Here is a 23921-nt window from a genome sequence, read left to right as displayed (position 1 = left end):
GATATAGTGAGAATAGTAGTTTACATATCTCCTCACCAAATAGAAGTAATCAGAAGCTTTAATCACTCTGCAAACACTCAGGGAGGAGCTAAAGGCCAGGTGCTGGGCAGTGATGTGAGATGGTTCACGGGACAAAGGGCTATGATGACATCATTTCACCCACAGGTGGGAGTACACGGGAGGCAGATATGGGTTAATTTTTATTTTATTTAATTATAAATATGATTAATAAATACTGAGTCCTGTAAACTTAATAAGCTATAATGAATAAACCTATTATATTGAATTTTTTCTTAATCTAATTTTTTGATTATGTAATATTGCTATGGCTCAGTGTACATACAGAAGACCAGGGATCCCTGGGTGGCTCAGCGGTTTAGTGCCTGCCTTTGGCCCAGGGCGTGATCCTGGAGTCCTGGGATTGATTCCCACATCGGGCTTCCTGCATGGAGCCTGCTTCTCCCTCTGCCTGTGTCTCTGCCTCTCTGTCTCTCATAAATAAATAAAATATTAAAAAACAAAAACAAAAACAAAAAAACAAACAGAAGACCAGTGAAGTGTAGGTGAAGAACGTCCTTCCTCCTGCATCTCCCAGTCCAGCCCTGTCCCCGCTCACAGGAAGCCACCGTTAATCAGTTTCTTATATATCCTTTTGAGACATTTTTTATATGTCCTATAAGGAGATATGTATATCCTTCTTCCTTACACCCAAATGATGGCCTGCTGTGAACACTCTGGGGCTTTGTTCATGCAGTGATATGTCTAGAGAGATGCATTTCCACACATAAAACTCTTGCTTGTTCTGTTTTGGTGGTTGTGTACTATTCCCTTGACATAGACGGGCCATCACCGATCTGCCCGGTCCCCTGCCGATGGATAGGTGGTTTCTGGCCACGCTGCAGTGAATAACCCTGTGTGCTCATCATTTGTCACTTCACCCATGCATTGGGTATCTTGGCTACAGATGCCTAGAGGAAGAACTGCTGGCTCGAAGGTCTCCTGCGTGTTACCTTTTGGTAGATCCTTCCATTGTAGATTTACGAGAAAGTTGTCAAGTTAGTACAGAAGTCACATACTTACCCCATCCGGTCCCCCCCCCCCCCCCGCCCCAAAACATCTCACATCAGGGTTGTTTGTCACAACTAAGAAACTGGCGTTGGTATACCTGCCTCTTAACCAACTTCAGACTATTCGAACTCAGAGGAAAACCTTTTTTCCTACAGGATTCTGTTCCAGGGTCTAATCCAGGATCCTACATTGTATTTCTTTGTTCTGTCTCATTCCCCTCTGGTCTGTGACCGTTTCTGAGACTTTACTTATTTTCCGTGACCTTGGCAGTTTTGGGGAGTACTCTCCTGGTTTTGGGCTTGTCTGTTGTTTTCTCATGATGAGCCTGAGGTCAAGGGGTTGGGGGAGGAAGACCACAGAGCTGACACATACTTTTGCCCCTGATCGTATCAGCAAGTGTGTGATGTCCATGTGATTTCTCACTGATAGCAATCTGGACGGCCTGTCTCCGCACCGTTTTAACTGCATCTCCTCGAGTGAGATGAGCATCTTTTTGCATGTGATGACAACTCCGCTGGAGTTGGATGGGTCAGGGTCAACCTGATTGGTGTGCAGTTGAGGAGTGGGTGCACACTCTTGTGTCCCTGGGGACCTTTTGGGGGAGAACTGATGGGGAAGGAGACAGAGGTGCAAGCCTGGGCCAAGTGAGGAAGGCCCTCCAGCCTGGGGAGAAGAGGACAAGAAATAGGAAGTGGGTTTAGTGTTGTCGTGGCTGAGGGAGGAATGAGGCTGGGGGGTAGTGGTGGAGGGTGATCCCGAGGATGGGGAAGAAAAGCAGGAAGCCAGAGGGGCTGAGCACCCGGGCTGAGGGGAGAGGAGCCAGAAATGTTTTTACATTTTGGAAGACCTGAGCCATCAAAGAGCTCTTAGGAGAGGAGCCAGCTGAGAGCAGGGTTGGCAGGTGGAGGAGACTGTTGGAGCAGAGTCCCCGGGGAGATGGCAGGCATGCCAGGGTGGCCACACTCACACAGTTAAGTGGAGTTTGAGTCAGAGAAGCGCTTGCTTGTGAATTGAGGGCAGGTGGACAGATGGCTGGGGCTTAGGATGGGAGGTTGAGGGAGTCAGGTCTGCAGGGGGACAGAGGCGTGGGAGGGAGGGGAGCCCCCTCGAGAATCCACAGGTGGGGAATCTGGGCGACCCAGTGGTGAGGTGGGTGTGTTCATTCCCTACGGCTGCTGGGACAGATTACCACATGCTCAGTGGCCACAGTAACACACATCCATTAGCTCACGGTTCTGGAGGTCAGCAATCCAAAACGGGTGTCACGGGGTTAAAATCAAGGTGTAGCTGGCGTTCCTTCTGGAGGCTCCCAGGGATCATCCATCTCCTTGCCTTTCCCTGGCTTCCAGAAGCATCTGCGTTTTTTGGCTCTTGGCCCCTTGCTCCACTTTCAAAGCCAGCAGGGGAGCACCTCCTCTCCTCTCAGGTCCTCCTGCCTCCCTCCTAAGAGGAGCCTCGTGGTTACGTTGGGCCCACCAGGTACTCCCCAAGTACTCGGGGACAGCCTCCTCCTCCTCTCTTAACAAGCACAGCTGCAAAGTCCCTCTTTAAGGGATTCACACATTCTGAGGGATTAGGATGTGGACGCCTTTAGGGGACACTATTCTGGGTGGGGGGGTTAGGCAAACATGGAAAGCCATGGAGGTAGTGGCCCCAGAACAGGAGCGCGTGGTGCAGTGGGGTCTGCGCTTGGATCTTGGCAGCGGGAACCTCTGTGCCACCGTGGCCAAGCGGTCCCCTCCCTGGTCCCTGTCTGCTTCCCCAAGTCACGGGCACTAACGCTTCTGTAGTCCCCCTCATGCCCGGGGTTCTGAGCATACCCACTTGTGCCTCTCTGAGGTATGAGGACTGTTAGCCCATTTTCCAGATGGGCAAACCAAGGCACGGAGAAACTGAGCGACTGCCCCACTTCACGCCACCCAGAAGTGGTGGAGTTGTGGCGTTTGAACCACGGGAGCCAGAGTTTCTTGCTCTCCAACGTTTGACCGGCCTTTAAATTGCATCATTTTAAAAGAAATGCAATCCAGGGGCGTCTCGGTGGCTCAGTGGTTGAGCATCAGCCTCTGGCTCAGGGTGTGATCCCAGGGTCCTGGGATCGAGTCCCGCATCGGGCTCCCCGCAGGGCACCTGCTTCTCCCTCTGCCTGTATTTCTGCTTCTCTCTGTGTGTCTCGTGAATAAAAAAAAAAATCTTAAAAAAAAAAAAAAAGGAAATGAATTCCATCATATCGATTTTCTTTTGAGCTGTTTGGTCTCCTTTCCATGCCTTGCCTGGTGACCCACCCACTCCTGCAAATGACTGGGGAGTGCATGCAGGTGTTTCTGGAAACCCCACGCGTGACTGTATCCAGGGCACCAGGCTTCCCTGTCCCATCCCTAGACTTGGTGCTGGCCATGGCCTCCGAGGCCCGGACTCTGCAGGGAAGCCCGTGATGCGCCATTGCCCAATGACACCTCTCAGCATCGGGCCTCACGTCCTTCTTTGCTTTTGGGGCTGCCTGGTGGTCATCTCATCAGAAAGGGATGGGAGGGGTGCCCGGGTGGCCCAGTGGGTTGAGCATCTACCTTCAGCTCAGGTCATGATCCCGGGGTCTTGGGATCGAGCTCCCTGCTCAGCGGGGAGCCTGCTCCTCCCTCTCTCCGCCCCTCCCCTCCCTTGTGCTCTCTCTCCCTCTCTCCCAAATAAATAAATAAAATCTCAAAAAGGGATAGGAGTAGGGAGGGAAAATGACCTGAGACTCTGTGAGTCCCTCATCTGCCAAGAGTATCTGGGTTATAAACATGCCCTGGGGATGGAGATGCCAGCACAGGTGTGACCTCTGTCCCGCGCTTTCCTGTCCACATGCAGCAGCAGGGGTTGCTGACATTTATGGCATCTTGGGGCACAGGATAGTTAGGGCCTCTGAGTTTTCTTGACACTGTGGACAAAAGACAGATTGTCATTTCTGGAGAAGGGATGACACACCATCCATTTAGACCCAGTGGCTCTAAAGCCACACCAAGGAGCAGGTAACGAACATGCAGGGACAGGTGTTTGTGAGTTTGGGGTGATGGCAGTGAGAAGCCTGCCCATGAATCTGGATTTGGAATGGATGATACTGTCGCAGGATGAACCCCTCCCCACCTTCCTTGGTAACCCCGAGCAGAACCAGGAGCAGATATCGGCACAAACCAGGGCACCTGCTGCAGAGCGCGGATGCCAGCAGCATCATAAACTTGCATCGAGGAGTAGATAGGAGCCCATCTTGAGGTTCAGAGATTGTGGGGCGGGCTTTCTTTCTTTCTTTCTTTCTTTCTTTCTTTCTTTCTTTCTCTTTCTTTTTCTTTTTTCTGATTCTATCTTGTTCATGTTTGCACACCTCCACACTTCCCTTTCCACCCACATCTTGATGTGATCTCCCGCCTTGACATCCCGGGGTGCCCTGTTGAGAAACACCACTCTCCCCAGGAATCCTGGGGAAATGAAGGATTTCAGACCCAATTAAGTGACTCCAGTTCTGGAGCGTATTTGGTGACACTTTGGCCAAATACTCGTGTTACCTTGAGCTGAACCAGGAGACCATCTGTTACTGAGGCTTGTCATTGTATAAACATCTTCCTGCAAAACGGTTCTCGGCTTCTAAGCGGAGGTGTTAGGATAAGAGCCTCCCATTTACATTTGCTTCCGAGTCTTGATGCCATCCAAGATTGGTCTTGTTTTCTCTCCACATCTGTTGAAGCGTCAGGGTGAGCAGCTTGTCTTGGGTTGTCTAGAACTTTCCCAGGGTGAGCACCAAAATCCCATATCCAGGGAAACCCCTCCATCCCCGTGGGTCACTCAGTAAAACCACCTGTGATGTTTTGAGCCTAGTTCTAGGTGCAAGGGATGCAGATTCTAAGAAATTTCAATCCTTGTCCTCATAGGACCCACAGACTGATCGGGAAGCCAGACAAGCTCTGTGACAAAGTGCTAGTCACGGCTAACACATACTCAGTGCTTCCGTGCCGCTTGTTGCTCTGGGTGCTTTTTTATTTATTCATGAGAGAGACACAGAGACAGGCAGAGACACAGGCAGAGGGAGAAGCAGGCTCCCTGCGGGATGCCCAATGCGAGACTCGATCCCAGGACCCCAGGATCATGACCTGAGCCAAAGGCAGGTGCTCACTCACTGAGCCACCCAGGTGTCCCATTCTGGGTGCTTTTACAAGTGGATTCATTTAATCCTCCCATGAGCCTTAAGACACTACCAGTGTTCCCATTTTATGGATGGGATAACTGAGGCACCAAAGTCATGCCGTGAGGCATGCCATCTGACCAGACGCAGTCTGGCACCCTTGATCTCTATATGGTGGAGAGAGGTTCAAGCAGGAATTAATTCTCCCCTGGGGAGGCCAAAGATCACCTCTCCGGGGAGGTGATGCGCAAGCTGGAGGATGACAGTGGAGAGGAATTTTCAACGCCCCGGGAAGGAAGGAAAGCCAGGGCAGTGGCAAGAGCGTGCCCGGGGACTTCGAAGCCAGGCTGCAGACGCATCAAAGATGTGCAGCATCGTGGGTGGTGAAGTGGGAGGCGGGGTGGGGGGGTGGGGGTTCATTGTGCCCTGGGAACCCTCTCCATCTCGGGCAACTCAGGATCTTCGGTCATTCTAGTCTTGGGGGCACGGGGCACATCCGAAAGACCCCAGTGGTTTTGGTTTTAGGTAAATAGAGCCACAGGCTGGGCTGAGCGGATAAGCCTGGTGGTGAATTTGGAGGCTCAGCCTTGGCTTGTGAGGACTACGGCGGCTCAAGGTTTCTAGCAATGCCTTTATTTCCCCCTTTTCAACTGAGGTTCAGCTCGCATTGCATAAAATTCACTATCTCAGAGTGTACAGTTCAGTGGCCTGCAGCACGCACGCTCTCGTTGTGCAAACATCACCTCTCTCAAGTTCCAGGACCTTTCTTTTAAAGATTTTGTTTATTTTTAGAGAGAGAGCCCACAATGAGGGAGGGGCAGAGGGAGAGGGAAAAGCAGGCTCTCCACTGAGCAAGGAACCCAGTGCGGGACTCGATCCCAGGATCATGACCTGAGCTGAAGGCAGCTGCTTAACCGACTGAGCTCCCAGGCACCCCCAGAACATTTCATCACCCCAGTTAACCTATGCCCGTTAACAGTCCCCCCCCCATTTCCTCCCCACACCCTCCCTCCAGCCCCTGACCAGCACCGACTGACCTTCTGGGTGTCCAGTTCTGGGCATTTCATGGAAATGGACTCATACCCCGTGTGATCTTTGCATCTGGCTTCTGTCCTTTGAAATCACGTTTTCCCCCCGGCGATCTGTCGGGGCTGAGTCTGCAGTGGAAAGGCTGGTGTGCTGGTCATCACCAGACTTCCCAGAGGTCAGAGACTTCCCAGGGGGCAGCCCCTTCCCCTGGAATTTAGGATTCCAGGCAGAGCACTGCAGGGCTCATCTCCGCAAACAAGGGTCACACATCTGTGCGGGCACAGAACCAGGAGGATGGTCCCCAAAGCAGTGGTGGACACCTACAATAGCAGCCCCCAGTGGGGTGGGGTGTTCCAGGGAATTCCGAGACTGTTCAGGCTGAACTTTTTAGGAAGAGATCTGCAGCTGAAAGCGAGGCCTCTCTGGGTTTATTTCAGTATCGTGAGGTCTCAGGAGCGATTCATTCATCTCAGCTCAGGATGTGAGGATCGCAGGGCCTGACAGCGTGGCTTCTCTCCAGGATTTTGAGGGCACTTTCCTTTTCTTTCAACAGAACCATATTAAAAGGCTGGGGCTTGGGGTGCCTGGGGGGCCCAGCGGTTGAGCGTCTGCCTTCAGCTCAGGTCATGATTCCAGGGTCCTGGGATCCAGTCCCGCATCAGGCTCCTCACAGGGAGCCTGCTTCTCCTTCCGCCTGTGTCTCTGCCTCTCTCTGTCTCTTATGAATAAATAAATAAAATTAAAAAAAAAAAAAGGCTGGGACTGAGCTGCTCTGAGACTCTGCTGGCAAGGGGCTTTTGCCTTTCCCACCTGGATGTTACAGCAGGTGGCAGCGATGCCTGGCACCACAAGGTCCTTTAACTATGGAGTTTCGGACTTGCATTGTATCTCAGGGAGGTTCCCCTTCTGTCTGTCTTTCCTCCAGAATGAGAAGGAAGAGCTTTGTGGATATCTGCTTTTGGTTGATATTAAGGTCCTGGGTTCCCTGGTCTTATTAAAGAAGCAGTTTAGTTTTGTTTTTAAAGATTTATTTTTTGTTGGGTCAGGGAGGGTGCATGGCAGAGGGAAAGCGAATCTCAAGCAGACTCCTCGTTTAACTCTGGGCTTGATCCCAGGACCCTGAGATCATGACCTGTCATCAGTTGAGAAAATCAGTTGGAATCCACAATAGGTATTTTTTCACCCTGGCTTGAGCGTCTGCAGTAAATGCATCTTTTTACACATGTAAGAGAGGCAGAGAGAGAGAGAGAGAGAGGAAGGCCTTCCAATGTGTGGATCAAACATTTTCACGTTTCATTTGGGGGTAAGGTGTGCAAAACAAGGCTGCTGACTGTGTTTGTGTCTGCCGACCTGGGAGGTGTTCAAACCCTAGCCCTCCCTACTCCATCTGCGTGACTTTGGACAAGCAGCTTGACCTCCCAGCTTTCTCGTTTGTGAGATGGGAGGATGGTAACAGTGATTCGCTCAGTGGTGTGAGGACTCTGTGGGGTGACGCATGTGAGGGTGTGAAGTACAGAGCCTGGCGCCGGTTCATCTTAACACAGTTGTGAATCTGGGGGCAGGGGTGGGGAGTAGTTGATGCGTAGGGGATTTTGCTCACCCCAGGGCCTCTGGACTCCCAAGAGTCTCAGGGAAGGTTCAAACAGCCTGGTTAGGGGCGCCTGGGTGGTTCAGCGGCTTGGTGCCTGCCTTTGGCCCAGAGCATGATCCTGGAGTCCCAGGATCAAGTCCCACATCAAGCTCCCCGCAGGGAGCCTGCTTCTCCCTCTGCCTGTGTCTCTGCCTCTCTCTGTGTGTCTCTCATGAATAAATAAATAAAATCTTTAAAAAAAGAAAAAAACAAACAGCCTGGTTATCTGGTACCCGTAGTACCCTTCGATTTCTTCCTGCGTGAGGATCCAGCAGGTTGCATGCGGATTCAAGACTCAGAGGACGCTGGCAGCAGAGGGAGAGTGGACACCGGCCAGTCCGATCCTGCATGGGCCCGTTAGGCAGAGGCGCGTCGTCCCCGGGCTGGGCCCCTTCACCCTGCCCACCTCCCTTGGTTGCGGCCCATTAGGTTAAATTGTGAGTGAGCTGGGCATAGTCGGAAAAGAACATACGAGTATAAGGGACCTTAGGACTCGGTCAGTAAAAGGTTAAAATTTGTTCGGACAACTGCATTTATGACGTCATGGAGAGACACGTTCTGGGGATACTAAGGGATGGTGATTTGAAAAACTCCCTGGCACCCAAATACTTCATCCCCTCTACCTCCCTCTCCCATTCTCAATGGGGACTCAGGGGAGCGAAAGTCAGTTTTGGGTTAGGAGAGAGGTAAAAAAAAAATTAAAAAAAAGAAAAGAAAGAAGAAGTCTTAGAGATGACAGTGGTGTGTGGCCCTCCCAAACTCAGCCCTCTCCAAAGAAATCTCATTTCTTAGTATTTCATTTTCTCTTGTTAGGCAGAAATTAAATTATATTTTAATTAATTAATTAAATTTAAATATAATTTAATTTTTCTCCTCGGGGGCAAAGGGGGGTGGTGGTGGTGGTGGTGGAGGCAGCTATAATGAAAACAAGATGCAGAAATCCTGTTCTATATACCTGGGTTGGATGAACGAGCAACTGCCAGACTCGATCCTGAAAGCCCAGGAATAAATATCCCGTCTCTCCCTCGCTGCCCATTTAAGAGCGAGGCTCCCTCGTGGAGGAAATGGTGGAGACTTGGAGCAAAGGGAATTTTCAGCTTAGGGACCTCGGGATTCCAAGGGGCGCATTTACAGGTGAGAAGGTGGGGGCCAGGATCGTGAGATTTCCAGGTCTGCATGCCGTCTCACCGTTAGGAATGTACCTCCGTGCATCACCTGTGCCTCCTTTCTCTTTCCTGTGACCTGTGGTCACCCTGGGCTGTGTGACCTGGGGGCCCAGCTCCCTAAGTCTTGAGAATTTCAGGAAGGTAGCAGCAGAGCCATGGGCTGAGCCCTGTCTCCGGGTCGCCTGGTGCTGCAAAGGCTACAAGCCCAGGGAGGCAGCCCTGGTCACATTTTCCGGTTCAAACAATGGGTTTGGAATGCCTGCCTGCAGATTTGGAAGCACTTGGAAGTGGCTAATGGCAGAGCCATTCAGAGATGGGCATCGCGCAGCTCCCCAACCCTGAGCGTTTCCTTGATCTCTGGGGAGACTGGGGGGGGGTGGGGAGAGCTTGGGTGGAAGATCGCCTTCCATGTGTCCTTTCCAGCAGGCAGTAGAGAAAAGCCACTCAGGGGCCTAATAACCCAAGTGGGGAGGGAGGAAGGAGAGTCCCTCGTTTGCTCCTTTATCCACCCCCCCCAGCTCCCAGTAACCATGACAACCTGGCACCGCAGACACTGCCCCAACCTCCCAGGGCCACTGTCGCCAAAGGCATTCTCAAGGCTGTGCTTTTATGTGGCGGAGCTGTGGCCCCGCTCTTGGCTCTTGTGTGGAACCCAGAGATGCTTTGCTGTTTGTCCCACAGGGTATTAGATGGAAGGAACTGTGCTCGCGCCGCAGCACTTAGGTGGCCTGATCTGGAGGGTTCTGTGCTGACCGGGGAGCGTGTGCATGTGTGTGCGCGCGTGTAGTCTATTTCTGTGTCCTGCACCACGGTGTGCGTGTCTGTGCGTGTGGGTGTTGCGGTGAGAGACTTGCCGGGAGAGCGCTGGGGGGTGAGGACCGGGAGGTGGAGGAGGCAGGTTGATCGGATCCTTTACCACTGACAGGGTGGGCCTCCTGCCCCCTGGGGAAACCAAATTAAAAAGAAATGGGGGAGCTTTGGGAGAAAAAGAAAGAGAAATAGGCCTGAGCGATGTGGCATTTCCTGGCCTGGGGCCTGGGGCAGGGAGGCTTTGGAATTTCTATAGGAAGCCTTCAGACCAGCTGGTTATGGGTTTTGTTTTGCTTTTATTCCCCCAGCCCTGTTGCTCTTGTATCCTTTTCAGAGTTCTAAGCCTGTTGACGTGGCTGTTGGATACAACAGCAATGCTCCCAAGAGGCAGTGTCCTGAAGCTCGGAAACTAGGCCGTGGCCTGGAGACCAGGGATGCCTGCACGATAACCCGGCCAACCCGGCCAGCCTGGGTTTCCAGAAGCGAGGGCCCTTCCTTCCTTGAGAGGAGAGGAGGCCCCCACCCCCAAACCCTCCCCGTTGGCTCTTGACAACACAGCTTCTGGCTGCCTTTGGTCACTTTGGGAGGAGGGAGCAGAGGTTTTGAAGTGAAGGCATGAGTTGAGTCATGGTTTCCCAAGCGGTTTAACCCAAACTTTTTTCTGCACGATTCAGGGTGCCCCAGGACTTCATTCTCCCCCTCCCCAAGCACTCCCCTTGCAAGCCGCCCTTGCAAACCGCGGCGCACCGAGCTATTTTAGGCCTTCTGTCCGACCGGTGTTCTCGGCTCTTGTGGTTTTCTGTTGTGAGTCAGTTTTTTGTAATAAATTGTGTAGGCAGCCGGGGGTCTGTCTGCCTTTCCTGAGACAGGAAAGGACAGCGAGTCCTTGACGTTTGGTGAGGTCGCAAATTCCTCCAGAGCACCCAGGCGGCCTGCTGGGCCCCAGCCAGAGTCTGCACTCGCAGGCCAGGCCAGGCCCAGAAGCAGCTGCGGGGAGGTGGGTGGTGGTGGTGATGGGTGGGTGGGGGGGGGGAGGAGGAAATGGTTCTTGGAGCTCAAGGGGAAGGAACATCATCCAGCTTGGGGGGTGAACCTGGTAACGAAGTGTCCCGGGCTGCTGTTTGTGCTCTTGTCTCCTTTCCTCCTTCTGCTTTTCTGTTCCCATGTGTCAGAGGAAACTGACGACATAACCATAACCGCTTCTCACAATCATTTTTTTTAAGATTTTATTTATTTATTCATGAGAGACTCATCAGAGAGAGCGAGTGAGCCACAGGCCGAGGGAGAAGCAGGCTCCCCATGGGGATCCCCAAGCGGGACTGATCATCCCGGGACCTGGGATGAGGCCCGGAGCCAAAGGCAGATGCTCAACCGCTGAGCCATCCAGGTGCCCCTTCACAATCATTCTTTTTTTTTAAACCCCGGACCCGTTTGCACAAAGATGCCCTGCAATCTCGTTAGCTGCCCTTCTGCCTTCCTGATTAACGGTCCCTTCTGGACTTGAACATAGCATAGCCGCCACCCGCCATCCCCTCCACCCACGCATAGGGGCCTTCCAAGGTTTGCTTCTCGCTTCTCTTACGGACTTGCTCCATCTACACTTTCTCGGGTCAGACCTTTCCTCTTCTCTATCACCTTCCATGGCTCCCCTTGTTCCATAGTGCTGCTGACCTGTAGAAGCAGAAAGTGTGAGCCACAGAGGCAGTTTAACAATTTTTTAGTAGCCACATTTTATTTTATTTATTTATTTATTTTAAAGATTTTATTTATTTATTCATGAGAGACACAGAGAGAGAGCGAGAGGCAGAGACACAGGCAGAGGGAGAAGCAGGCTCCATGCAGGGAGCCCGAGGCGGGACTCGATCCTGGGTCTCCAGGATCACACCCTGAGCCCAAGGCAGGGTCTCAACCGCTGAGCCACCCAGGCGTCCCAGTAGCCACATTTTAAAAAGTGCATAGACACACATTTTACTTAACCCCACCTATCTGGAATATCATCGTTTCCACATACAGTCAGTATAAAAAATTATGAATGAAGTACTTCATGTGAATGTCTTACAGTTTTTCAAAATCCGGGGTGTGTTTTGTGTTGACATCAGATCCCAAATTGGATGCTAATATTTTGTCAGAGACGCCTGATACAGATTCAGAGCTCATTAAATTTGCTCTTGGAAAAGTAGATTCACATAGCCAAGGTGCCCCTTGGAGAGGTGGGAAAACTTAGGTAAGTTTCTGTAAGTTTCTGTAAGTTTTGCAACAGTGTGCATGCAGTATTAGACATGTGCACGTGCAGTCATATTGGACAGCCCAGATGGAGAAGGTTTCCATCCTTCCAGAAGGTTCCATCTGGCAGGCTTATTCGATAAAGCCCAAACACCTCCATAGGGCTTTCAAATTTTCTACAACCCGGCCCCAACCTGTCTAGCTTTATTTATTGACTTTGTTTTACATGTGTCCACTTTCCCATGCTTCTTCCCCTTTGAGGTGGAACCTCTCTTTCCACGTGGAGATCTCATTCTCCTTTGTTGGTCTCCGCTTAAAGGCAGAGCTTCCTTCAAGGAGTCTCCCCTTCTCCCCTTGGCAGAGTTAATTGCTGCCTCCACTTCCCACGGGCGCAGCATGTGGGGGAAGAGGCCTGTCTAAGCCCCCGACCATGGCACACCGCCCTGGGAGCTCATTTCCCTATTTCTCCTGAGGCAGGTTTGAATGGATCTTCTAAGGCAGCGTGAGCCCTGCCCATTTAGAAAAACAGAGCCATACAAAGGGCAGCACTGTGTCCTTCTCCAGCTGCCCTGGGGCTGCTGAGCACGAGGCTGCAGACAGGAACACACCGGGTACAGGCCCGGGGTGGGGTGGGCGGAGGCAGTGGCGAGGGGGCCCTTTCTTTGGCCTCATAGAAGGAAATAACGTGCCTAGCTGCTCTGATACTCCTTTTGCAAAATGGGAGCTGGTGTGTGGTGTGTGTGTGTGTTTACTTTTTCAAAAACTAACATATAAGCAGAAAAGTGCACACATCTTCATTGTATCACTTGGATTTTCACGTAGTGTGCATACCACCCAAGCCTACCCCCAGATGAAGAATAAGAACAGGGCCAACCCCTAGAACACCCCCCCCCACCCCCCACCCCACCCCTTCTAGCCACCACTCCCCACCCCTCCAGGATTTAACTGCTTTCCTGACTGGTGGCTCATGACTCATTTCGCCTGCTTCTGAACTGGGTGTAGATGGCATCCCACCGGGTGCCTCTCTGCCCTCTGACTTCCTCTGCCCCCCCCCCCCACTATATTCGCAGATACAGTGACATAGTTTGTGGTTGACTTGGAACACCTTTGTCTTTTCCGGCACCTAAGATGCTTTTAGTAAAAAAAAAAAACCCACAGTGGTTAAAGAGGAGAGGACGACACTCGATGTGAAAGACGGGGCTGTCGTTGGTTGGTAGTTTCAAAGCACCAGGAGAGAAGCGTCTGCTCTGATTGGGGCGATGTGTGCCCTTGGGACCTTCTAGGTTTTGATGATTTTTGGTTGTAACTGTTTACCTTTTAGCTTTATTTAGGGAATCCCTCGTTACGGTGATAATTCTTGGGTCTAGGAGGGACGCTAACTCCCTTTCTGGTTTTTGGACAAGGCTGCACGCAAGCCATTTCTTCCTATTTTCCATTTGGTAGAAATTGGGAAGATTGGTATGGAAAAGAGAGAGAGAGAGAGAGAGAGAGAGAGAGAGAGAGAGAGAGAAAGGTGTCACTTGCATTTCTGATCTGGTATCTTCTGCTTTTGCTTTAGGTAAAATGTCTGTTCCAGGATCCTACCAGGCGGCCGCTGGGCCTTCCTCGGTGCCAACTGCACCCCCATCCTATGAAGAGACGGTGGCCGTCAATAGTTACTTCCCTATGCCTCCTGCCCCTGTGCCAGGGCCGACCACGGGGCTGGTGACGGGCCCGGATGGCAAGGGCATGAATCCACCAGCCTACTACACCCAGCCAGTGCCCGTCCCCAACGCCAATGCAAGTACGTGCCACCTCCCGCGCCCCCTTACCTGTCTCCTTCGCCCTCCACCCTGGCCTTGGGGCCCCTGCAAGAATCAGGGGAGCCACAGAGGTGACTCTGCCTAAAGTCCAAGTGAAGTGCCAGTCAGTCTGGCCTGACCCCTCGCCCTGGAATGTCACTTCTAGTCTTCTGAGTTCCACCTCTGGGGTGGGGGTGGGGGGCTCATGTCTTCTCCCCAGTAAAGCACAGTTTATGAGCTTTCCCACATCAGCCACAAACCGATCCTTTGGTGCTAACTGCCCACCAGTCATCCCAGAGGAATTGGGGAATAGGAGTTTGCGTTCAAAGGCCCCTACCCTTCCTGCTGACACTCCCTGGGACAGACCCTGCCCCGAGGCCAGGACTGGAGTGGAAGAAGGAGCAGAAACAACTGGGAGTTAGGAATGGTTGAGCAGGTGCTGTCCCAGCCTGCTTCCCTGCCTTCTAGCTACTTCTTCATGGCCTTATCCCTGGGGACTTCCCGCTGCCCAGGTGCACCCAGGTGCACGCAGGTGCATAGGTGATTCAGTATCACAAGCAGCCGAGGAGGGAATAGCCAGCTCAGAGAGTAGGCCAGTGGGTCAGACTGCCTGGATTCACCTAACTGCCTGGTGACTCAGTTTCCCCTCCTGTAAAATAGGGCTCATCAGGTGACTCCTTCAGTGGGTTGTTCTGATGAAATGAAGTTCTCTGAGGAGTCATTTGATAAAAGTGAGCTCTTGTCCCCGGGCTTGAGTGACTTTGACGCTATCACACAGAAGAGAACAAAGTGACTTCAGACTCATCATGCTCTGATCAAAAATTCATTCTGCACCAAAAAAAAAAAAGACTTTTATACAGTTTACATGTAGGTGTTATAGTACGCTCAAATACTGCTTTTTCTGGAAGGAAAGACTTCCTAGGTCTTTCTAGGACAATTAAGTTCTGAGAGCTAGGACAATAATTTCCCCTAATACACAGATTATAGAAACGGCATTTCAGCACCGCAGAGAGGAACAGAAGGGAGTCACTGTGACAGAAATATGAGCTTAAGCAACTTTGCCAAAACGCAAAAACATTCTGAATGCTTAAGGACTTCACGATTTATATCACTCTGGGCTCTCCTCTGGTAACCGGGAACGCCTGTACATGTTTTTCACATAGTTTGCTCTTTTTAGCACTATTTTATATCTTTGTTTCATGTATCAGCTCGATTCCCGGACTCGTTGCAAAGCCTGGGCCAGTATTCCCCAGCTTGGTACCAACTCCAGCCCTGTCACGGGGGCGGGGTGGGGGGGGGGGGTTGAACCTATTAAGGAGTCAGGACCACGTGTGAAAGGAGGGGAGTGTTTCATCGAGGGTTTGATTTGGGTTCGCTGTGACCCAGAGTGTCAGGTTCTTTACTATCCTTCTGTCATGGGACCCTGGCAGCAACCGTGTTATTTCCAGTTGTAAAAAAAGAGTTAAATTGAGATACAATTCCCATTAATGCCATAGGGTTCACTCTTTGAAGGTGTCTGATGCAATGGTGTCAGTGCAAGCATCGGCGCCAATTCCAGAATATTTCCATCACCCCAGAAAGAAATCCCGTCCCCATTAGCCACCTCTCCCCATCCCCCCTGCCTCTGGCAACCACTAATCTATGGATGAAGAAAATTGAGGCTAAAACCCCATCATATCACTGTTTCTGGAATTACCATCTGCAGACCACCTTTGTCGAACCACACAGGGAGCTTAAAGAGCCTTCTGGGGACCCTGCCCCAGACCTGCTGACTCAGCCTGTCTCAGCGGTAGGGGCCGGGGGTGGGTATAGGGCCCAGGAACCTGCATTGGCAACATTGGCAGTTAGTTCCCTACCCGATTCTGTGGTCAGTGAGTTTGAAAGCCTGGTCGTGCTGAGCCAGACCCCCGCTCCAGGAACTTGTCCCCATCTCACATGGCAAGGGGGTCAGGGGCATGCAAGCCTCCCAAATGATAATGCTGGAAATCTGCCACTGTTTTGGTAAAGCACACATAAGGTAAATTTGTCACCTAAATTTAGCGTCTCTCGGTGTACAGTTGAATGGCATTAAACACATTCAAGTGATCTTGAAACTGTCACCACCATCTCTTTCTAGAACTTTTAAAGGTATTTTAAAAATTTATTTATTTAAAGATTTTGTTTATTCATGAGAGACACAGAGAGAGAGAGAGAGGCAGAGACACAGGCCGAGGGAGAAGCAGGCTCCATGCAGGGAGCCCGATGTGGGACTCGATCCCAGGACCCCAGGATCATGTCCTGGGCCGAAGGCAGGCACTAAACCGCTGAGCCATCCAGGGATACCCCTATTTTTACATTTTTACAATTTATTCATCAGAGAGAGAGGGAGAGAGAAAGGGAGTGCAAGCAGGGGGAGGGGCAGAGGCAGAGGGAGAAGCAGGCTCCCCACTGTGAGCGGACTGATCCTGATGCGGACTCAATCCCAGGATGCTGAGATCATGACCATGACCAAACCAAGGCAGGTGCTTCAAGGACTGAACCACCCAGCCCCCCCCCCCCAACCAGAATGTTTAAATCTTGTAAACTTGAACTTCCAGACCCAGTAAACAGCAGCTCCCCATTCCCCCCTTCCTGGCACCCACCATCTCCTCTGTGAATTGGATGACTTGAGGTGCCTCCCATACGTGAAATCGTGCATGCCTTGTCCTGTGCCTGGCTCGTGGCACTCAGCACAACATCCTGACGGCTCATCCGTGTTGGAGCGCGGGTCAGGGTGTCCTTTTAAGGCTGAGCGAGCCTCCGCCGCGTGGGTAGATCCCATTGTGCTTAGCCATTTGCTCACCTGTCCGCGGGCACCTGGGTGGCGTCCACCCTTTGGCTCCTGCAAGTGGTGGGCACGCCAGCCCCTGTGGGGACCCAGCCCCCCCCATCCCGGGTCGTCTAGCGGATGCTCTCCCCATTCACCGATCGCCTCTACCTGTCCCGCCAGTCGCCGTGCAGACCGTCTACGTGCAGCAGCCCATCTCCTTTTTTGACCGTCCGATCCAGATGTGCTGTCCTTCCTGCAACAAGATGATTGTGACCCAGCTGTCCTATAATGCCGGTGCCCTCACCTGGCTCTCTTGCGGGAGCCTATGCCTGCTGGGGTAAGTCCCGGGGCCCTCATGGACCCCAGGCTCCTCCTCCTTCCTCTCAATCTGTATCACATCTGTCTGTGTTGCCCCCCCCTCCCATCCCCAGCACCGCAGGATGGCAAGCTGCACCCCCTGACCTCTGCCCTTGATGCCCGGGGCACCCACCCCTCCCTGCTGGGAACCACTGCTCTTGAGCCGATCAGCACCTAGAAGCTGCTGTCACCCCTCGCCTGCTCAGACCACTCCCTGCGTGCAGGGCCTAGCACAGCAGCCCCCTGCATCTGTCGAGTGATACCCTGAGCAGTGTCTTTTTTTTTTGGAAGGATTTCATAACCGAGTTAATGATAATGATGTTAGCCTGACTCTGAGAGAAGCTTTGAACAACGTGCACGTTATACTTGATAGCGATCTCTTTGAAATTTTTTATTTTTTAAGACTTTATTTATTTGATAGAGAGCACAAGCAGGGAGAGCTGCAGGCAGAGGGAGAGAGAGAAGCAGACTCCCCACTGAGTGAGGAGCCCGGCATGGGGCTTGATCCTAGGACCCCAGGATCATGACCTGAGTCAAAGGCAGACACTTAACTAACTGAGCCACCCAGGCGCCCCTCTCTTTGAAACTTACCTTTTTATGACCCCAAGTATTTTTCGCATTGTCTATACAGGGAAAGTGTATGTTTATGTCTGCACCAAGGGTAGTATATTGCAAGAAATTATGGTTTTTGTTCTGGAGAAATTTGAGGGAACGCAGTTTAATTAGCCCCCCCCCCCAAAAAAAAAAAAAAAACCAGATAAAGGCAGCCTCTTTATTCCTGGCCTGGGAGTCACTCAGAAAACCACATGGGCTCTATTTTTCTCCCTCGAAGGAAACGGTATCTGTGAATCTTTTTTTTTAGGAGCCCTGGCCTCTTGTACAACTGGCGTGTTCCTCATTGGTGGCTTAGCTCTAGAAGGAATGGTGTTTCTCTTCCTCATTTCGAAGAGAGAGGCTCAAAGCCCCCGAGAGCTTAGCTTCCTTGAAGACACACGTTCAGTGGGGTGGAAAGGAGACCAAACAGGTTTATTGGCACCTGTTTCCCTGTCCTGCCCACGGGACTGCAGTGATGGCTGACCTCTTCAGCCCCTGGGCAGGAAATGTGAAATAAAAGTTCATCGTCCTGGGACATTTTTGTATTAAAACTCATTTTTATCTTTGAAAACTGGGGAAGGACAGGATGAGAGCTATTGAGGGTCAGAACTATTGAACGATCCAGCTCTCAAATCGAGGCAGCTTTTCTGTCCCTCCCTTCTTTTCCTCCTTAAATATGGTATTGTGGGTTCTAATCCTACCTCTCACTGGTGTGTGACTGGGCAAGTGACCTCAGCTCTCTGTGCTCCAGTTCCCTCCCCTGAAAGCTGGAGGTATCATGGAGCTGTGTTTGTAATGCAGGAGAGCCAAGTAAGGATTAGTGCTAAGGCACTGTGGCTGCCCTTTCTTGAACTTGGGTAAACTTAGGCAGTAGGAGGAAATTCTTTTCATAAGATTGTTTCCTGGTCAGGCTGCATCCTGTTTCTGCTTTTTGTAAATCAATGTCTTCCTGTACATAGATGATTTTTAAAAAATTGAATTATAATTAAAAAAATTGAATTATAATTGACATACAATATTCTATCAATTTCAGATATACAAGATAGTGATTTGATGTTTTTATACATTATGAAGTCACCATGATAGGTCTAATTACCATCTGTCACCATATAAATATTACTATATTATTGATTATACTCTCTAGGCTGTATATTATAAAATGTTGTGTTTTTTTTTTTTTTAAGATTTTATTCATTTACCTGACAGTGAGAGAGAAGGAGCACAAGTAGGAGGAATGGCAGGCAGAAAAGGAGAGGGAGAAGCAGGCTCCCTACTGAGCAGGGAGCCAGATGCAAGCCCGAGAGCCCCATATGTGCTCAGATGTGGGCTTGATCCCAGGATTCTGGGGTTATGACCTGAGCCAAAGGCAGATGCTTAAACGATGGAGCCACCCAGGCACCCCTAAAATGTTGATTTTTAACAAATTTGGGCAAACATTGGTCATAAGGCTGTGGGGGTGCCCCCAGTCACAAGCCTCAGGTCACCCACACTTCTGATGACCAGCTATAAACTGAGGGTCCTGTTATTCCTTCCTCACCTTTGATAATTTGCTAGAACGGCTCACAGAACTCAGAAAGACACTTTCCTTGCATTTATCAGTTTATTATGAAGGATACAAATAAAACAAGAGCTAGATGAAGAGATACATAGGACGAGGTCCAGAGGGGTCCCCGGTGCAGGCGCTTCTGTCACCGTGGAGTTGGGGTGCACCACTCTCCTGATGTGTTTACCAATGCTGAAGCTGTCCGAATACAGTTGCTCAAGAGGGTTTATAACCCGATCCCAGCCCTAGTTCCCTCCCTGCGGTCTGTGGTTGGGGCTGAAAGTTCTAACCTTCGAACCATCGTGAACCAAGGGTCTTTCTGGTGACCAGCCCTGTCCTTTTTTTTTTTTTTTTTGTATATATTTTTAATTGGAGTTCGATTTGCCAACATATAACAGCCAGTGCTCATCCCATCAGGTGCCCCCCTCAGTGCCCGTCACCCAGTCACCCCCACCCCCCGCCCACCTCCCCTTCCACTACCCCTTGTTCATTTCCCAGAGTTAGGAGTCTCTCATGTTGTGTCACCCTCTCTGATTTTTCCCACTCATTTTCTCTCCTCTGCCCTGGTGGCCTTATTAGCATAAAATCAGGTGTAAGTGAAAGGGGCTTGGTTTGAATAACAGAAGACTCACCTGTCAGCTCAAGAAATTCCAAGAGTTTTTTGGAACTAATTGCCTGGGAACTGGGGACAAAGATCAGATCTATTGTCTTCTACCACAGGCCACCTGCAGGTCCTGCCTGGGTGTGCTGATAGTGGGTTACTAGATGAAGAGATGTCATTAGGGGAATTTTGTTTGGTCGTTGCTGTCAGAAGCAGCCTCTACACAGGGAAGAGTGATCAGTCTAGACACCAGGGTTAATAAACTCCAGCCCATTTTAGTTCTGTGGGAACATATCACACCATCTGTTTACAGATTATCTATGGCAGTGTGCAGGCCTCGGCAAAACAAGGCCTGTGTTGCCTAAAATGTGGACTAGCTGGCCCTTTACGCAAGAAGGTCACTGACCCCAATCTAAGAGTGACAGATGCTCAGATGACCCAAGATTTGAAAACACACCGAGGGCAGTGTATCCGAGAGCAGTCCTGGCATTGGCTGGTGGCTTCGTTTCCTCGGGCTGCCATTCCCAAAAACCACAATCCCGGCGGCTTAAAACAACCAAGATTTATCTTCTCAGGATTTTGGAAGCCAAACGTCCCAAGCAAGGTGCTGCGCTGCCCCTGAAGGCTCTCAGGAGTGCAGAATCCTTTCCTTACTGCTCCCAGCTTCCAGTGGCCTGGGTGGTCCCTGGCTCTGGCTGCCAGATTTCAATCCGCCTCTTTGCCCCCTCCTGTCTTTCTGTGTGTCCCCTCCTCTTGGAAGGACATCAGTCATGGGGTTGAGGGAGCCCACCTGGACCTCCCAGGATGGATCCCGTCTTGAGCTCATTCATGACACCTGCAAAGACCTTGAGTCCAAGTAAGGTCAGAGCCATAGGTTCAGAGGGGTTAGGACAACTGACCTATCTTTTTGGTGGCCACCATCTGAAACTGTTACAGAGGGTAACGCACTCCGTGTGTGGCTGTTTTTTATTCTTCAGGTGCATCGCGGGCTGCTGCTTCATCCCCTTCTGTGTGGACGCCCTGCAGGATGTGGACCACTACTGTCCCAACTGCAAAGCTCTCCTGGGCACCTACAAGCGTTTGTAGGACTCGGTCAGACCTGGAGGGAGCCGCGTGCTGCCCGGAGTGCTCTGCAACCCTCACCCGGCCCCGTTCCGCCTTGGTGGCCTCATCTCTCCAGGGGCTCCACCCTCGTGTCTTCTTTTGGGGGAAAAAATATATCGCAAAAAGTAACACACCTCCAAAAAACCCCAGAGATTGCTGCTTGGAGTCGTGCGCAGGACATGCAAAGACATTCACCTTGAATGCTGGTTCCCGCCTGCCGTGACCCCAAGGCACCCCACCTTAACTGTGACTGTCGCCCCTGTCTGAATATCTTCGGGTGGTTTGCCATGGGCCAGCTTCGTTTACTGGCCTCCGTGGGCCTTCCTGGGGGTGGTCTCAAACCGAGAAGCTGCGGCTTGCCTTATTTTTGAGACTGTTCTGGCCCACAGACGGCCGGCCCCACCTTCAGTGCCTGCCACCATGTGCATCTGTTCCCACTTCCAATGACAAAACTCTTGCCTTAGAAACAAAGGGCTTGCCTCTCAGAGCCTTTTCGTTAGCACACAAATTCACTTTGATTTCTTCATTCCTTCTTTCAGCACAAGGAGGAACAATTCACACCCACCACATTTATACCCTTGAGATCATAAATACGTGCTAGAAACATGTAGGGCCGGGTCTTGACCATGGATCTTTTCCTCAGTTCTCCGCACCAGACCCTCAGCCACTTTGCACGAAGGGCTTTTTTTCTAGTAGGGGAGTCATTTATATTCACCATTTTTATGACCCCCTTTTGGTCTTTAACACCTTTGAACATAATTTTGGAAGGAGGGATTTATAGAACCATTTTTCTTAACTGTAGGATTGTTACTACTTTCCTACTTCCCAAGGAAGGCACTCTTTTTTTTTTTTTGGTTCTTAACAGAAAAAGCAACGGATGATTTTTATCCATGGCCTCATGTGGGTTTAGTGCGGTTCTACGAAAACCTCTATAATGGAACTCTTCAAGTGGGACCCCTTTGGGGTTCCCAGTTGTGTGTTTAGAGAAACAGGAAAGCACAGTGTGAGCATCCAGGTACCATGGTGCTGGAGAGCTTGGGGACTTACCTGTTTCAAAGGAGTTTGAATTCTGACTTTATTTTTCAGAGATACCTTTCGTTGTATGGCATCAGAAGACATGATTTCTAAGACTCAATCAGCAAACCAGAGTTCTCATTTAGCTGCTGCATCAGCTTTGAAAACAAGATAAAACTGGGCTCGAGTTTCGAGTGTCCCCATTTTGATGATAATAGACACAGAGAACGCACATGAATGATAATACATAGAAAGGAAGCCTAGACCTGGAACACACACACACACACACACACACAAATGTGTATATTGGCCGAAAATTATAGTTCTAACCAGTGATCCAGCTTATTCTTTTGATATTTTGAAAGTCCCAGTAATTATTTTTGCAATGAATACGGATACGACATAGTCCTTTGGTGTTACCTGCTTTTAAAAAATAAAGTCTTAAAAAAAATAAATTAAAAAATAAAATCTTTGGTTCACTCGGTGAACTATTTATAAGTTCTTATGATGTGAAGGAAATCTTGTGTTGTGTTTTCCAGCCACAAAGAACCTTTACTTGTTCCATAAGGGTAGAAAACCTCTCGTGATTAAAAACGTCAGACTCGCTGAATATCCTTCGATGTCAAGATGACCGATGTTGAGTTGGGTGGATTGCTAGCGAGTCCGACTGGGACGTTAGGCTCTTGGAACCCACCAGGCATCATCTATGGCAGCAGGCCACAGCTTTCAAGTTTTGAGAAAATGCACAGAAGAAAGCGGTCCTCATTCATTCTGCAAACAAAACATGCTTTGTTAATTGATCCGGGGCAGTTGTGAGATGCTAGAAGGGGGCATTGTAACTGGCCAGGAATGTGAATGCCATCAATCCTTTTCCTACCTGGCGATAAAGCTTCATTTTTCAGAAGGCACAGGAGAAGACCATCATCTTGGTGTGGCTAACGTTGTCATTTAGACCCCAACTTGCACAGTCCCCCCAAAATTGCCGCTCACCCTATCTTGTTTGTGTCTTTTTCCTTTTCATTTGACAAAATGAAGGCCATGCATATTTAGCAGTTTTGCTCAGATGGGGGTATACAAATGGTCTCAAGCTGTTATTAATTACATATGCAGAGTCTGCAAAACAACAGCCCTATTTCAAGGACCATAAAACATACTCTGCGGAACTAAAAATAAAGTCAGATGCCCAGAGTAGGAAGCCTCCATCCTTCATTCCCTTGTATTTTTTATTTTTATTTTTTTATCATTCCCTTGTATTGTTGAGAATGCAGGCTTACTCCTATATGGTTGCAAATCAAAAGGATCTTTTGTTTAGCCTCTGTTCATCTGGGCTTTCAGAGTTAAGTTTGTTAACATGGAACCACTTTCAGGTGATGCAAGACCTTTATACCTACTTGGACCTCAACGAAGAGGGTTACCAATTTAAGCCTCAAATGGCTGTGTGTCCTGTTTTTCCTACTGTGAGTCCGTCTAGGAGAGGTGGGCTTCTCCAGAAGTGGTGGCTTGTGTCTCATTAACAAAAAGTATTCAGACAGTTAGAGCTTCTATTAGAGCCAACTGGAAGCACATGACTGGTTCCTGGCTGACCACGGCGCTACCCATGAAAATGTTTTCTCTGGGACAACTGGCTTCCCAGTTGCTACTGAGAGCGCTTCTGTTGGGCGCCGAACTATTCATCAGTGCAGCTTCATACACACACAGCTTGGCTTTGCTTTTCTCCCCCAGCGACAGTGTCTCATGTGCAGGATGTTAAATCCTCCTCTGACTTTCTGGGCTCAAAGATCTCCGTTGGGAGTAAATGTAGATTTTAGAATTTTTACTTCCAAAATTCTGATTTGCATTTTTGATCCTATTAAAGTTATCTCCTGCATGTATGACTCAAATGTTTACAATGAGCCGTCTGTTTTTCATAGGCGCATGAGAGAATTCTAAGTAGATCCAGCCAGGCAATGAAAGAGAGAAACCAGGAGTTTTTTCAGTTGGTGTTTTTTTTTTTTTTTCTTTTTCTCCCCAGTCTAAGAATTTTAAAGAAACAAGATTCTGAGGCTCAGATTAACACACAC

General features: G+C 50.2%; 1 protein-coding gene across 2 annotated transcripts in view; it reads left to right on the top strand.

Annotated features, from left to right (window-relative positions):
* Positions 1–22359, top strand: part of LITAF (lipopolysaccharide induced TNF factor) — a 29498-nt gene extending 7139 nt beyond the window's left edge. For both annotated transcript variants that reach the window (XM_055340990.1, XM_055340991.1), the window contains exons 2-4: positions 13638–13862; positions 16829–16985; positions 20721–22359. In XM_055340990.1, coding sequence (XP_055196965.1) covers positions 13643–13862; positions 16829–16985; positions 20721–20829 — 486 coding nt within the window. In that variant the 5' untranslated portion in view covers positions 13638–13642 and the 3' untranslated portion in view covers positions 20830–22359. The remainder of the gene's footprint in view (positions 1–13637; positions 13863–16828; positions 16986–20720) is intronic.
* The last annotated feature ends 1562 nt before the right edge of the window (positions 22360–23921 follow it).

This window comes from Nyctereutes procyonoides, unplaced genomic scaffold, assembly GCF_905146905.1.
Source record: "Nyctereutes procyonoides isolate TBG_1078 unplaced genomic scaffold, NYPRO_anot_genome, whole genome shotgun sequence".
In the NCBI taxonomy this organism is placed as follows: domain Eukaryota; kingdom Metazoa; phylum Chordata; class Mammalia; order Carnivora; family Canidae; genus Nyctereutes; species Nyctereutes procyonoides.
Note: the sequence above shows the minus strand (reverse complement) of the source record. Positions and strands in the feature narration are given on the sequence as shown.